This window comes from Corvus cornix, chromosome 4, assembly GCF_000738735.6.
Source record: "Corvus cornix cornix isolate S_Up_H32 chromosome 4, ASM73873v5, whole genome shotgun sequence".
Classification (NCBI taxonomy): domain Eukaryota; kingdom Metazoa; phylum Chordata; class Aves; order Passeriformes; family Corvidae; genus Corvus; species Corvus cornix.
In genome coordinates this window covers 23327733-23344428 of record NC_046334.1, presented here as the reverse complement: position 1 = coordinate 23344428, position 16696 = coordinate 23327733, and the positions used below count along the sequence as shown (strand labels likewise).

The following is a 16696-nucleotide window of genomic DNA, read 5'->3' as shown; positions in this document are numbered from 1 at the left end:
AATTTGCTAGGGACCATTGTGCTGGTGATTTGTCCTTTTCTAGGTAGTTGGTTTGTGTCTGTTACATGTAATAGAGATTTTGTTTAGAACCAGTGTTTTGGTCATTCTAACCACTGACTTAAATTTGAATTATATGCTGAATGAATCCATACTGCTAGCTAAGCATATACTCAGTGCAAGCAAAAATTATGGAAAAGATGTGCCTGAAAAAATACAATTTACAAACAGGAGATTGTGAAATCTGGGTTAACTGGAAGTGCATTTTGTAGTTCTTTTGCACTGATTTCCTTTGTCACTCCTTTCATGTGACTTCATCTTCACTTTGATTGTTTGCCTGTCATTCCTGTTTAGTTGCTTCTTGACATCTTTTTTCCCCATGATTTATTCAAAAGATTTAATGGGCAGTTTGGCAGTTTCTGGATATAGATGCTAACGCAAAATGTGCTTGTTCTAGCATTTTGCATGTCTGATTTAATGTTTAATGGGCTAAACCTGAAAGTTAACAATTAATATTTTTCATTAAAAAAAAAAAAAGAATTCCATATTTTGAAACTAAAAATATATGTTCTGTTACTCTGAGCTGTAGCTTTACTTTTTTTTTAATGAATAATTTGAGTTCTACTTAGTATGAAAGTCCCATGGAACCTGCAGTCTAATTTCAGTGCTCTATTTTTAGGATAATGAACTTGGAGGGATCCTTTTTTTTTTGTTTCACAAATTCAGCCTATGTGTTGAAGATGTACTCATCTGAAAAACAGAATTCCAGTTTTGCTATGTACATGTTTGGAAAAATTCTTTTGAGTACTACATGAGAGAAGCAAAGTGATAGCCAGGCTAGGATCAATCCACTCAGTCAGGAGCTATAGGAAATCAGCTTGGAACATGCAACCTGGTTACTTTTTAATGAGCATACCAGAGTTTATCACTTGATGCTCTGATTTTCATCATGAAGGCTAAAAGAGCATTACGTTTTAACGTTTTAGATTGTTTTTTAAGTTACAACTTCTTCCCCCCCTTCCATGATGGGATATTTGCATTGAAATCTGAAATTGGGTGCTATATCTATTCAAATAGCTGCAACTGTTGGAGCTGTTAATTGACCTGTGTGTTTGACCTCCCTGAGGCACAACTTAATGTCTCAGTGCAGAAAAGCTAAATCTTTATCCCTAAATGCTAATGTGCAGACTAATGCAGTTGCACTGTTCATTTGATCAAAAATTTTTCATTTTGAAAACCATGTGCCTATCTGCCTTGTCAGTGGTATGTATAGAAAAGTAAGTTTCTATTGCGTGTAGCAATGCTGAAAATAATTATGTGCATTCCTTACAAGCACAGCGATTATTTTATCCTGCATTAAAAAAACAAAAATAAGTTGTTAATTTCCATAGTAGTTCTATAGATTTATTTTTTTATGACCAAAGGGATAAAATGGAGCACGTTGTTTAAAACTGGCTCATCTCATCTGCATTTACTTCACTATCAGCGGGTGTACATGGTAGCGACAAATTTTCAAACCCTACGGCCATCTCACTGTTTAAATGGAAGCTGGGTTATTAGAAGTGGCAGTTCAGCTTGAGTTATTCTTCATTTCCCAGTCATTCTACTACTTTCATTTGATGGGAAGTTAATGATTAAAGGGCTTAAAACCTGCAAAGCAAAACTTCAGAATTGAGGCTTACCTGACACGAATATTTGTTTTGCAGTTTTTTTAACCTGCTACCTTTATTCAAATCTACTTAAAGATCTCATTAAAAAAATAGTTATTTTGATCACTTAATATATATTTTATCAATAGTCCAAAGAAAAAAAATGTTCTGTTTTTATATCTGCATGATCATAATTCTTGTTGTCTCTAACTGCTTCCAGTTAGCATTTTCTTTGGAAACCAAAGTTTTAGCAGAATGGTAGAGGGTGTTTATACCTCCGGAGAGTTGAACAAAATTTTTCAGATCAAAATTGAATTTTGTGCTGTGATGGCAGAGGAATCTTTGGCAATAAGTGCTTTGGATGTAAGCAAATGAGTATGTGTCTAATAAAACAAGCACCTCTTTTTCCTCCTCATTAGTCATATGAGGGCTGTATGTGTTTTTCAGCCACGCTGTTTGGTATTTGTGTGTATGCATCAGTGGTGTTTGGCTTACTCTTTCTGTAAGGAAGTGTTGTATCTTTTTAAGCTTCCCTTATTTTCTTCACTAAGGTTATTGGATTGGCAGAAAATATGTTAAGGTTTGATGACCTGGAGTCCAAAGTCATTCAATAATAAAACCGGATGTTTCTGAATTGCCAGGCTGTAGCACAACACAGTTTTGTGATTACATTCCCGGTAGTTTGAGCAATTGAATCTGGAACTAACTTAGTTACTGCTTGTATTGTTTTTAAAAAATACAAAGGAAACCTCAGTCCAGGTTATTGTGAAGTGTGTATTTTTTTTTAGAGATCCTTCAAATGAAATCCTGATAGGATATACGGTCCTACCTCCCATATGTCCCCACTGAGAAGATTTCATTTTGGATTAAAGTTCGTAACAGTAACAAATTTTGCAGTCTGTAGGACTTTAGTAGTAGGCTACTGGTTGTGATGGTGTTGATTCTTAAAAAAGGACAAGTGTTTAAAGAAGAGTAGTTATCTCTTGGACATCTTGAACTGAATTTTAGTGTTAATGTCTCTTGCTGGAAAAAGCTCTTGTCTAATGTCAACATGTTTGTGTGCTCTTACGTAATTCAGTTTATAACCTTTAATAAAATTCAGTGTGGAGAAAAAAAAGTAGAAGTTGTATATATAAACTGGAGATGGGAGAGAATAAATGTTGCGTGTAAAATGGAGTTATTACTACAGAGAATGTCCACAGCTGAAATGAGAAATAGCAAGCTGATTAGTTTCTAAGTTACCGACTGTGGTAGGCAGGTGTGAGGCAAAAAGCTGTATTTGTACAATTGCATTGTGTCTTGTTTTTTTCCTTATTCCCAGTTTGTCATGCAGTCTGGAATGAAAAACACCTACCTGTATTAAGACTGTAGTGCTTGTAATGGTGGTGGAATGGGGAGGGAAAAGGGGATGAAAAGTGAAGGCTGTAAAAAAGATAAAGATACATAATTTCTGCTGATCATTTTTGATATTTCCATGATTAGAACTAAATTCTCAGGTCTGTTAGCAGTAATCACCATCCAGCCTTAGCCAAGTTTTCTGAATTACATTACCATGGCAAATCACGAGACCCAAACCCATTGGTTTTGGGCTAGTCATGCAGCCTGCTCTAGGACTGGCTTGGCCCAGCAATCAAATCTTGAAACAAATGAAAACTGGAAATAGAATAAAGGAGCACAACTTCTTTGTAGCTACTCAAACAATTATTTTCTTAGATGCAAATGTTAGTGTCTTTCATGTGAGAGAGCAGAATGTCGCAAAAATGCTTCAGGGCAATAGTTCTGAGCAAGGACAGGTGAGAAATAGATCTGTGAGTAGTCTTTTTAAGAGTGGGAATCTTAAGAGTCACATTTTTAAGTCCTACAATAAAAGTGACATTTATTTTATTTACAGTTCTTTTGCAGTAACATATTGTCTTGAAGACCCTTAGGAGGACATAAGCAGTGCATGTAAACCAACAAAAATTTATGCCAAAATTGCTTTACATTTCTGCACAGCATGACTTGAAGTGTGATAAAAATGAGCTAAAAGTATCTTCTTTAGCTGTTCACACACGCACACAGAGAATATTCTGAGTTGGAGGGGACTCATAAGGGTCGTCATGTCCATCTCTTAAGTGAATGGCCCATACAGGGATCAAATCCACAACCTTGGCATTATCAGCACTCTGCTCTAGCCAACTGAACTAATCTCAGGGTCTAATGATTTTTAAACAGAACAGTGCTGCTGACACCACCTTACTGAAATTGTGTTGGATGGAGTGCTTTTATAGATGCAGTGTATGTGGTCTATAGCTACATATGTTTATGTCTTACAGATATAAAACCTAAATCCTAAAAGACTGCAGGAAGGAATTACTAGAGAATCTCCCAAGTAAGAAGTGGTACGACAGGAGGAACTGGCCTCAAGTTGTGCTAGGGAGGTTTAGATTGGATATCAGAAAAGATTTCTTTATAAAAATGGTTATCAAGCACTGGTACAGTCTGACCAGGGAAGTGGTTGAGTTACCACCCCTGGGGGATATTTAAAAGATGTAGACGTGGTGCTTGGGGACGTGGTTCAGTGGTGAACATGGCAGTGGCGGCTTAATGGTTGGACTTCATGATTGTAAAGATCTTTTCCAACCTAAATGATTCACTGATCTCTGGGTCAATATCAGAATTTTCAGGTAGATCTCTGCAGGCAATATATATATTCATGCTTCTTCTACATCCATAGGTTTCTGTGGAAGTTCTGCAGCAGTACATTTAATAATGCAAACAAGTGCTGCAGCACAGCTGGCGTCTTCTGTTTTGTCCTGAGAATATTCCTAAAGGTGTATTGTGCCTTCTGATAGTTGGGTGGTTGCCAAAATATCGTTGGGATACTGCCATTTCTGCACTGCAGTAAATCAGGAACCTGATTCATATGTTGTGTTGTGGTTACATTTTCTGTGGGGAATTTTTTAGGCAATGTCTATCATTAAAATAAACACATTCAAGGACTTGGCAGTTGTCTCTGTATAAACAGACACTGAATCAAGGCTTCTTAATAGTGTCAGTGATCAGTGTTACAGTCTGTTGGTTTTGCACAGCCAGTTCCAAATTTGTGTTATTGTTTGACCTGATTTTGAGACTTCCTTGAATGATGACTGAAGTAATGTTTTTGCACCTTTTTTACTGTAAATGTTTCAATGAAACCTATCATATTTTTGTTGTAATTCTGAGAATAAAAGCTTTGGTTTTGGAGAAGCGTTAGAAAGCTGTAAGATAACAAGAGATTTTTCTGTCTTGACCTCAGAGTTTCGGATGCAAATTTTATCTTCCTACTTCTGTAATTGTTTTCTGGTGATTTAGGAGAGTAATTTTTGTTCTGAATTTTTCTTCTGATATAAAGGGCTAATTCACTGTACAAGTCTAATATCAAGACTTCAATGACAATAGGTCAATTAGCTTGTGTGCATATATTTGTATAATGTATTTATTGATTGCCTGTTTAATCCACTGTCTTAGACTGACAGGCATTACTGACACTCTGCAATACTCTCTAATTTGACCAAAATTCTTGGTTGAGTTCCCTGATTTTATTTCAGAAGTGAAAAAGAATACAAACCTAAAGAAAAATATACTTCTGATTATTTGTTTTCATGAATACTGAGGAATTGTTTCCTGTGGTTCATTCTTCTGCATTTCCCATTGTTGCTACCAGGAGCCAAGACACCAGTTTTCATCTTGTGTCCATTAATAGATGATCATCATGGACATAAGTTGAAATGCGCACACTGTTTAGTGAAAATCAGAAGTTCAAAATTCTGAATTATCAGTCTTGTTACTGAATGTATTTTAACTCTGTCTTAAATTTATTCTTACTTCTAATCTTCACTCTAAATATAACTTCAGTGTGTTCATGTAAGAAGAAAAGTATTTGAAAATTGTGTGTGGCTGATGCATCAAATACCAATCTCTTTTACTTCTGTGTTTGGGATATACCTCTTAATGTCATCAAGAGCATCTGAAATGCTCTGGCAGATGTCAGGTAACTGCTTAACTGGCTTAATAAGGATGATTAGACACAGTGCTGACAATGTTAGTAAACAGTTTTCTGGTTATTCTCTGTTCAAACACTACAGTGCTGCTGGGCAGGATCTTCAGGCAATGAGATGTCTACCTGAGAGAACTGTTCAGCTTAGACATGTTTGACATCCCAAGGCACTGCAAGGCTGGTGTCTAATTGTGGCAATGATTATTCAGTTAAAACAATAAACCACCTATAGCTCTCAGCATACAGAGGATAACCAAAATGAGCAAAGAGAAACAGACAGATTAATCTGCTGGAGCAGTATCCTATGGAGCATAAGCTTGCAGAGCAATGTTCTTTGGGATTTCTTCTTATGTAGTGCTTAAACATCTGAAAGAGGTCCCAGTTCTGACATGTCAAATTTCCATTGTTTCTGCTTCTCTCAAGTGGAGATCTGGGAACATGAGCAATGTCATTGGAATTACTCTGCTTACTTTCTGAAATTTATTCAACTTTGAGCAATGCTGAGTGTGATTACATGAAAATGTAATCTGCTAGGTATGCTTCGGTGTGTAAATTCTTTTATATAGCTTGTAGGATGATGGTACTATATCCAGTTTAAATGTAAGTCTTGAATGAATCCTTTGGTTGGAATTTTAAAGAATTATTGTCTCCATAAATCAAACTACCTCTGTCACAACCAAGAAATTGTTCTTGTCAAATTCACGACCTTTTTATGAAGTAGCTTGAAAATAGCTCTGAATGGAAAGCAATTCTGGATGTTGGTGATGACTTAAGTTAGGGGTCCTTCCAGCATCTGGAGTTGCTGGAATATTCAGTCCAGTGTTGGAGGGGAAAATGACACCTCTGTTGCTTAGGTCTCAGGATAGAGGCAACTGTAAAAGGAATATGAATATTTAGCAGTAATTTTATGGAAGTAATTTCTGCGCTTGTTTCCAATGAGACCTGCATGCTGCTTAGCATTTTTCAAGTGCTGTTTTAAAGCAGTTGGCTGAGAAACCAATGACCAGAAGGTGGGCATAAGAGCAAAGACTTTTATTTAGCATGTGCTTTCAAGTCCAGGTACTGAATTTTGCACTGAAGGGATGTCTTATTTGACAGAATTAAAGCATGTTTGACAGCAGTTGTCACAAAGACCTGCAGATTCCTGCCACTGTACATACCTATGATGTTCATTATCTCAGTTGAACCTGAGTGAATAAGCATGTGCTGAATATAATTGTTATTCTAGAGGTTTTAGTAGTGCTGTGTCTCATTTTGATGGAGAATGAGAATTAAATGGTTTGCTCTTTTAAAAACCTAGCTATTTCTAAAGAAGTCTTAAAGAAAAGTGATCTATCAGGACTTGATAGGATGGAAGAAGACACTACAGATGGTCTAGATACTTGAGATTTATTTGGCCTTTAAATCAACCAAACAGGTTGATTTAAATCTTTATGTAGCTGAATATTTTGGAGGGTTTTTCAGCACCTTAAGTAATCAGGAAATCTAAAAGCTAGAATTGGAACACCTGTGCTACTGTAGAGAGGTGTCTTACAGAACTGATATGTGTGGGGGACGTTTTCTTGTGAAGAATTTCTTTGATATGCCGTTAATATATAATTCAGATATACAGTTACAAATGTGTAGTTGCAAACATACAAGTGCTGCTGATTGCTTTATATAGAAATAAAATAATTATAAGTAGAAAATAAAGCCCTAGTTTTAAGTAGCTACTTGGTGATCTGGAAATAAGAAGCTGCTCCTTCTCGGGGCATTAATAGATCATAGCATGAAGAGTTTGATACAAGCACTAGAGACTGTGAGAAAGCCTGCAAACTTCTTGGGTCTTGTCAGACTGGACGTTTATAAGCACTTCCTGATTTTTGAATTTTGAGTACCTCTGAGGTCTCAGAAAACATTCATATGCTAGAAAATGTGAAAGCCTCGGTCTGAAAATACTGTCTAAGCTCATCAGCGCTGACAACCTAATGATGTCATAAGCCATTGCATAATTACGCAATTGAAGTTTCCGGACAGAACAGTTACTGACAGCTGTGAAGTTTCTCTGCATAGTTCTATCTTCAGGTTTTTGTGTAATTTTCAAAGCAGAAAGGTGTCCTTCTGGCTGCAGGTTGTAGTTGTGTTAAAGGACTAAGTCAAGGAAGCTGGACAGGGAAACACAATGGGAAGGCAATCCAATTTATGGCTTTCCATTTCCAGCTCTTGAATTCCTGTAAAGCAAGTTCTCTGACATTCTGGGAAATTATATGTAGATTCCCCAGGAAATCCTCTGCTCTCAAAAGTTCTATAATACAAAAGTCAAGATTTCAAGCAGATTTATTCAAAATTTGTACAACTAAAGTTCATATTATTAACAAAACCTGCACATTGGTGACAATTTTGGTATTGGCTGTCAGTTTTGCACTACTTTAAGGTTGCTGCTAGAACCTGAATATTCTGAAAACTTTATCAGTAGGTAGCTTTGTCATAGTAGTTATAAGAGAAGAACATTAAATCTCAGTACTGGAGTCCTTTTGTTGTTGTTTCTGCAGAACACAAATCTTATTTTCAGGACAGAATAACTGTATTGATTTTGTTGTTCTTACTGCCCCTAATGAGTGGCTTTGGGGTTGACATCGTTCTGATTCTCTGCAGGATAAATTGCTTGTGTCATCTAACTTTGGTGGTAATAAATCTTGTTTTCTGTAGCTAGAGAAGGTGGATAGCTTTCCTGCTTTTGGTAGGCTGTATAACTTTTAACAGTCCTATGTTTCATCCAGATGAATATCCAGAACAGTAGCTGACCTGAAGAAAGATCCCAAAACAAACAACAACTTTCCCTCAGTCTTAGGGATTTGAAGCAATGTATTCTGTCGCTTAAGCCCAACATATAGAGTAAAGGCTTGCCTGCAAAGGTCTGTGTATGCCTGCTTGGAAATGTACATGTGTCTATAGTTCCTGATTTCAATTATTTCCCCTCACACTATGCATATAGCCCTGCAAGAGTGGAAGGAGAGTGCAGAGAGGAATTCAAAACTCGGTAGGAAGTGCTGTTTGCCTGGGTTAGGTGAGCTTTGGTTTCAGCCTCATGTGGATCTGTGGAATCATTAAGGTTGGAAAAGACCTCTGAAATACTTGAATCCAACCATTAACCCAGCACTGTAAGGTCTGCCACTAAACCCTCTCTCCAAGCGCTACATCTACACACTTTTAAAATATTTCCAGGGATGTGTCTAACGCAGTGCTTGTGCTCGAGGCACGAGCTCTGGCGTGCCCTCGATCAGAGAGAGTCCAGCTGTGTTACTTCCGTGTGTCGCAGGAGCGACTTCAGCATCAGGAATGGTGCTGCTGGCTGTGCGCGCTCGCTGGCTCCTCGGCAGAGGGAACACGGCAGGAGCCGATGGGATCGGCTCACTTAGCTCGGAGGTAAAGGAAGAAAGAGGCTGTTCTGGTCTGGCTTCCAACAGGTTTATTGTTAGAAGTTTCGCAACCCGAACAAGCTCAGAGGGATGGATGGAATGCGATGGGATGCTCCCCCGAGGCTTGTCCTCAGTTTTGTAGGGAATTTGAAAACCCAGGTGAAAGGGGAAACAACCAATGAGTTACAAGCCAGGGGGAGGATACAATTTAACAAGAACCACTGGGGGAAACTGAGAGGCGGGAGTTATAACAGAGAACCAGCGAACAACCGAGTAACCGGGAGTTTTCCCGAACCGGGGGAGGCAGCTTGGACCGGGGGTGCAGCTTAGGCTTCTGAGCTGCCCCTCGACCCACCCTCTGAGTCTGCCTCTTCGGGAAACTCGATCCAGGCTGGGATTGATTGGCATCACGCTGCCCCAGCCCCGCAGTGGGATGGGTCGCACCAACAGGTGTCTCAACCATTTTCCGGGGCAGCCTGTTCCAATGCTTGACCCTTTCAATATCCAATCTAAACCTCCCCTGGGGCAACCTGAGGCTGAATCTTGTTTTATTATTTGTTGCCTGGGAGAAGAGGCTGACCCCCACCTGGCTACCACCTCTCTTCAGGCAGTTGTAGAGAGTGAGAAGATCTCCTCTGAGCCTTCTTTTTTCCAGGCTAAACTCCCCCAGTTCCCTCAGCTGCTTCTCACTTGTGCTCCAGACCCTTCACCAGCTCCGTTGCTTTGTGGAGCTTTAACTGCACTTCCAGTCTCCTCATGTGTGACAGCTGCTGCTTCAGTGCTCGTGGTGATGCTGGACAGCAGTGGCATCCTTACTAAACTAGTAATTGGAAAGATCTTACCTCAGCAGATGTCTTTCCTTTTTATATCAGCTTGACTGACAGGTGGCTATGGACCTTCCCCTTTAACTGTGCAAGGCTGAAAAAACCCCAGTGTCTCTTGAAGGATGCCTTTGTGGAAAGGTCATCGGCATCAATCCTGCTTCAGCTAATTCCTGATGAAGTGCTAACGTGAACTTAATACTCTACTGCAAACCCTGTTGGGGAAGTGTCCTGTCCACAATAAAGCCTTTTTAGAACTATTTGCTGTTGTTTTTGGCAGAAGAAATATCTTTAGGACAAGTAAACTTTCTAGATTCTTCTGGGGGCTGCCAGGGGTAGGCACTGTTCTAGCAGTGAAAGAAAACTTTATGGTTGGGCTTATTCTCTAGAATTCAATTTTAATGTTTAAATAAAATCTAATATGTGATTGCGAAGGAAACCTTTCAAATGTGAGTGTTCTCTATTGGGTAAAATGGTGTTTGGATGAGTCCTCAGGTGGCTTGAAGAAGTGCTTTTGTAGTTCAGCATTCGCTTCTTCTATAGCTCCTTCTGTCTTTCATTAGAGGCACAAAAGTCCTGAAGAATGCAAATGCATTGTTGATGAACAAATGTCAAGCATAGTACAGAAAACATGGAAGCTTGATTGAAAGCCACATGATGTTTGAATAGGACTGTGGAAAGCCCAGAATCCTTAAAATGAAAGAATTGCACGTGTTTCTTGTGACAGTACTGTCTAGCAAAAGCTGGCTGCCAAATGGCTTTGTTGAGGCTTAGTTCTAATCAACTGAGAGTATAGCAAGTGTTGAAAGTGCAGGAGTTAAATATATTTTCATATGAAAGGAATAGATCAGTGTTTCATTTGCATTTTTTTTTTTTTTTTCTGAGAGAAGCATGTGGGTTCCGGAGAAAGAAATGTGTTTGCTATACATGGGGATTTTTTTTCAGATGTTTTGCTCAAAACTTTATTAAGACACTGCTAGTTGTAAAAATGAAGAGAATTAGTACCCTATGTATGTTCTTTGCTCTTGAAGACTGTCTTGGAAATATTTATGATGTTTTGTCTGACAATAAAAGTTTTAGAAGAATACAGAGTGTATTTCAGGGAAGATACCTTGAATACAGACATGTTCTGTCTTAATATTCCACTACTGTGACAGCAATATTGAAGTTTTTTTTTTATTTAGATAATTAAAGCATTGAGTTTACTAGATATGCATGATGCAAATACCTTAGAGCTTAGAAATTCTCAAATGTAACTGTAAAAATAAAACCAGTTATTAAGTATACATAAAGCAAAGGGAAAACAAATCCAGTCAGATGGTATTCCTCAAGGTTGATTTTAATATTTTTTTAATCAGTGCTTTCAGCTGTCAAATGAGCAGATGCTTCATTTGATGACATATAAAGTAGATAAAGTACGATGTTCATGACAGATAAGTGAGAAGGAGCAACAACTTTTGAAGAGCCAACTTGCAGAGAAAGAGAATAAACCTGTGAATTGGTAAAAAAAAAAAGAAAGATAAAACTGAGTTGGATGATTAACTGATTGAAAAGTCATGCTGTGTGATCAAATAAGAAAAAATCAAACCACTGCAGTTGAGTGCATAATTATTCTAGGTGGTTTTGGTTTTTTTTAATGATTCAAAGGTAAATTCAAAAGTAGCCTTAAGAATTTGAATATAGAACATATTGACTGGTGCATGTGAAAGCCAGTAGCTGCCTTTCTCTTTGAAGTTAAAAGATCTCCAATGAGAAAGGTAACTAAAGCTCCTTACAAATAGTTGGTTTGAGAGAGGATTTCAAAAAGTTAATCAACTCTTAAAAGGAAGGAAATAAAAGCTTGCACATTAGTAGATTTGCAAAAGTTAAAATACTTTCTATTGACTTAATTTTTTTCGGCTTCAATGATTTTATCATTGGAAATGGCTTTCTGGAAGCATAAAAAGATCTTCTAGATTAGTTGCTTTAGAGTTATCTGTGACCCCAGGTTCTTTTCTGTCAGGCTACGCTTTAATACTTGGTCAAACTGCCAGCTTTTAGGAAAAGGAAAAAAAAAAAACCCAAACACCCTCAAGACCACAAAACTTATTATGTGATAATATAATGTGCTGTAATCCACATGGAAAAATTATTATTCACATCCTAGTACAGTTACTTTCCAGGTATTTGGGAAATCACTCTGTCTATAGCCATTGCTGAAACTTTCTATTTCAAAAATTTTTAACTGTGCTAATTAGTCCAGATTATTTGTATATAGAATGACATCTATTAAAGAGTGTAATAAAAAACCTTAACAGACTTGCAGTTCAGCAGCAATGCTGTTGTATACCTGTCAGCATAGGACTCATGGAGGAAAGAAAGAATATTTAAAGATGTGTAACTTAACTCAGGTGCATGTTTATGTGTTTAGGAATGATATTTTCGTTGGAAATGCTGGTTTTCTTGAGTTGATCTGCTTTAACCTGGTTTTCTGCACTTATGCACAGTGTTGATTTGCCTAGACCAACAAGTTTGAGGGTGATACAGGCCCATGTGAGAAGCAAGCATGTGAGGCACTATTCAGAATAGGCAGCTTAGAACACTTCAGCTATGTGAATCCAAATGCTCTTGTTTTAGCTGTGGGACTGAGTTATTGCTTCATTTTCTGTTGTCTATCAGTATAAAGAAGTATTCTTGAAACCTTGATTTTGAAGATGTTGTCACTTGTCTGGTGTGTGTGGCTGACCAGCGTCACTTCGCTGGTCAGGACACTGGCTGCTAGAAAAGAAATACAAACTCCATCTTCTTATTCAGCTCCTCTGTTCTTGGCTGTAGATTGTGTCCCCTCAATTTCCACTGTTAATTCTCTGTGTTTCTGTCCTTCCTCATGCCTACATTATACAGTGGAAAATGAAAATAGAGCATGTTTTTAGATTGGATGGTTTGCTCTCAGCTCTTTTTAGGCTGGATCTTTTGTTTTGAGGACCACTGTGTATGTACTTCTTAAACTGAAGTTCTTCAAATGGAAAATATGCTGCTAACATGTACATTACCTACTAAGATTTAAGATTAGGTTTTAATACTATGCTGTCATCACTGTTAAAAGATGTGGGCTGTTCTTGCTCGAAGTTAGACCTAGTTGTTGCTAGAGACTTGAGACATGTAATTTAAAAAAATGATGGTGCTACAAATTCATTAAGTAATCTGCATCTCTTAGTGTCACTAGGGATGTGGTTTTCGATAGGAATGCTCATGCAGTTCATGATGATGCACTTGAATTCAATTAGTCGCTTTGTCTGGAAGACGCAGGCGTGGTAAAGACTGGAGTACAGTAGAGAGATTCTCAGTGCTGACTGTCAACATGGAATGAGACTTCTACTGCAGCTATTTCTCGTAACCTTAATCTATTTTATTTTCCTGTCCAAACATTATTTGAACTTACTTATCCAAAAATAGTCTAAGCATATGAATAGGATTTTGTATTACTCAAGGAGCAACATCTGAATCTGCAGTAGAATGAGCTGTGCTTGGATGACAAAGTCTTCCTCATCCAGTTTCTCTACAGGGTGAAGAGAGAGGAAAAGAAACTTTTTGCCCCTTCTGTTGGGAATTTATTCTTGTGCCGGGAAGAGACATGAAAGGGGCACTGCTTAGTAGCAGCAGATAATGATGACTGACAAATCTGATGTAGATTTACCATCTGCAAATGTTTCCTATGGTCTCTTACCTTGTAGAAAGGCACGCTGATGCAGAAAGGAAAATCTCTGTCTTGAAGAAAGGGCTAAGAAGAAGATGGCTACTATTGGGAAAGGATGCCTTATTTTATAGAGGGAAAGATGCTACAGCTCTCTTCAGCATGAGCTGAAGAACTGTTATTCTTCTTCAATGCATTCAATAGAATAAAATACAGTATATTTACTGTAGCTTGGCCTCATTTTAATAACTTACGGTTACATTTAATTTGAATGGGGCTGTTACCAAATAGATAGATAGATGCTTTTAATAAAGTCAAGGTAATTAAATAATAATGTATATATTTGCAGATGGAAATTAGAATAACTTCATGGAATTATTTTGCAAATAATTCAATTGTGTCTTCTGTCCATAATTTGGAGCATTTTTGCCTCTTTGATGTTCTTTGTAGTGCAAATTTAGTACTGCTGTGAGTAATTTAAATCAAGTGTTTTAAACTGTGTCTTCTTTTTTTTTTTTTTTTTTTTTAAATTATTCCAGCCCTGATGATATTGGTACCTGTTGGTATATCCTGCTGTCTGGTTCAGTCTTCATTAAAGAATCCATGTTTCTTCCAAGGAGCAGGTATGTCAGCTATGAATGTACTGTGTTCTATATTCTAAACATAAGTCATGAGATGTAGAGAATTTTTGGAATTAAAAGGCGGTGTTTTATATTTAATGAAGCACAGAAGAACAAATATAAACACATGTCTCCTGTGCTAGCTGTGGTAGCTGTTTCTTGCCCATAGCTAGAATTGAAAGCCCATCTTTGTGGACAGTGTACAGCTGTCCAAAGTATCATGCAGATGCTGTCGATTTAAAAAATAGAACCACGAAAAACCTGACAAATGGAGTGAAGTACTGAGTCTCTTCCTGTGAGTAATCAAACTTCACATCATAGGATACATTAGAATCTGGATGTTTTCCTGAGGCTTTACTTACTGTGCACAGGTCTTTGGTGCATGTTTTAGCATACGATCATGTTACTGCAGGTTTTGCTGCTTCTGTATAAGGTTGTGCTTCATGCAAATGGATTTGCAACGAAGAGTGGTTTCTTACATGGAAAAAAGAAAGTTTGATTGTGAGGCACTCAAAATTCATATTGCTTCAGTAAAAAAATATATATATATATATTTTGAGCTATGGAAAAAAATGCAAGTGGTTGCAAGGATTTTAGACTAAAGTGACTGAGCTGGATCATTTTCATGGAAGCAGAGCAGAATTATTTTAAAATGCTGGTTATAGGCATATTCATTCAGACTGCTATAAAAGGCTCCTTTGAAGTATATGGCATGAAATAAAATTTGTGAAAGGCAGAATGAAAGATTGACCTGTCTCTGTATAGTATCATGATAATGAAAGCACTGGAAATTTTTTTTCAATTTTAAATGGTGGGAAACCACTTTATGGCTAGTGTTGGTTGGTGTATGAGGCATTAGATCTTCAAGTCTGCCTTTTAGTGGGAGAGCAGTGCAAACCTTGGGACTTCCATTTGGTGATTGTGGCATGTTCTTGGTGCAACCAAGTGTCTTGTGTCTGTCAGGCACTGCTGATAAAAAGGTATATTAGATGTGCCATCGAATAGTTAATGCTAAAGATGCAAAACTGATTGTTGTAAAAAGTAGCAAAACAACGGATTATAGGACCCCTGCTTCTGGCAGAGTGAAAATTGTCCCACATGTCATCCATGAGCAGGCAGTGCCAGGAAAAAAGCTGGCAGAAAGTGCTTTAGATACCAGGAGAAGAGATATATAATACCTGAATTAATGTAGGGTGGTTGTATATAGTCCATGGCAGGAATCTTCTGTTCCTTTGAAATAGAGCAATGCTTGTGCCTCCCTCATTTGGACACTTGAAGAGAGGTGAGGTTTAGTAAGATAAACAATGGGCTTGAGACTCTTCCTGGTAGAATGAACAGAAAATTACATGTCCTGTGACAATAAGCGGAGCATTTAAGGCCTGTTCACATGGAGAAATGTATAAAATGACATCTGGGACAGTGTCTGATACCTTAGTGAAGCACAGGCATGGAATTTGGCATAAGAATAGCTGTCATAGTTGTGGATGAAGTCAAGTAGATGTCAAAGCTGGTGTCTTGGGGAGCAAATGCAAGAGAGACAATTTTTTAATTAACAAGGATAACATTAAGTCCATGAAAGCAAAATTAAGAAACTTTAATTATATAAGATAGAAAATATTTCGTGAGAGTAAAACCAGAGGCATTCTAGTGAGGGACTTTGTGCTTAGAAGCTGTAGTCATTGAAGGGTAGGTGAGGGCCTTATTAAAATTTAGGACAAGGTTAATCAGGATTTTTTCTTTGTAAATGAGTAAGTTGCAGTTGGGCTTTGGGCTCATCCAGGATTAAGAAACTTGGAAAAAGTGAGAGGGCATCCATGTTAAATTTCTGATTTGGAATACTGGTGGCTAATAAATGATTTATTGATTTATTTATTTAATAAAGAAATGGCCTGAGAAGAAAACTTAAGTTTTTCAGCTTAACTTATGCTGCTGGGGAACTGCTGGGAGAGCAATAGCAAACTGCTCAGATATACATACCAGGCAGAAGAGACTGATTAGCAGAAATGCTAAAGTGAAATTTTACAGTGCCCTAGAAAAAAGGGAGTGAGACCTACTGAAAAGGGTGCTGTCCAGAAAGAACTGGTAAGGTGGTATTCTGGAATCTAAAGAGTAGTGTCAGAAGTGGACAAAAGACAGTTACTGGATAAGTGCTTGCTGAAACCGACTGTTTATATATACAGGGAGTAACAATTTCAAGAGCCTTTTTGAACATTGCATAATTTGTGAGTCCTGATGTCCTGTTACTGTTAAAATGAACTGGCTGTGGTTTAGCAAATGGAGCACATCCTCATGCATCACTGACATCAAGTGATAGGAAGAGACCTAAACACTGCAAAGTAGAGGTCATCTAAATTTGATTTTGTTTGTCATTTGAGTAAATTAAATTTGCAATAGTAAATTAGTATTTACACTATTTTAGTGTGGGGTTTTTTCAGTTTAATCCATTTTATCTTTAGCCATCTAAAAAGCCACTAGGATATTTTTTTTGCAACGTGAAGTTTGTGATTAAGAGAGCAGAAT

General features: G+C 37.6%; 1 protein-coding gene across 14 annotated transcripts in view; it reads left to right on the top strand.

The window, feature by feature from the left end:
• Positions 1-16696, top strand: part of RAPGEF2 (Rap guanine nucleotide exchange factor 2) — a 186418-nt gene that overhangs the window by 61216 nt on the left and 108506 nt on the right. For all 14 annotated transcript variants that reach the window (XM_039550561.1, XM_039550565.1, XM_039550564.1 and 11 more), the window contains exon 4: positions 14096-14179. In XM_039550561.1, the coding sequence (XP_039406495.1) occupies positions 14096-14179 (84 nt within the window). The remainder of the gene's footprint in view (positions 1-14095; positions 14180-16696) is intronic.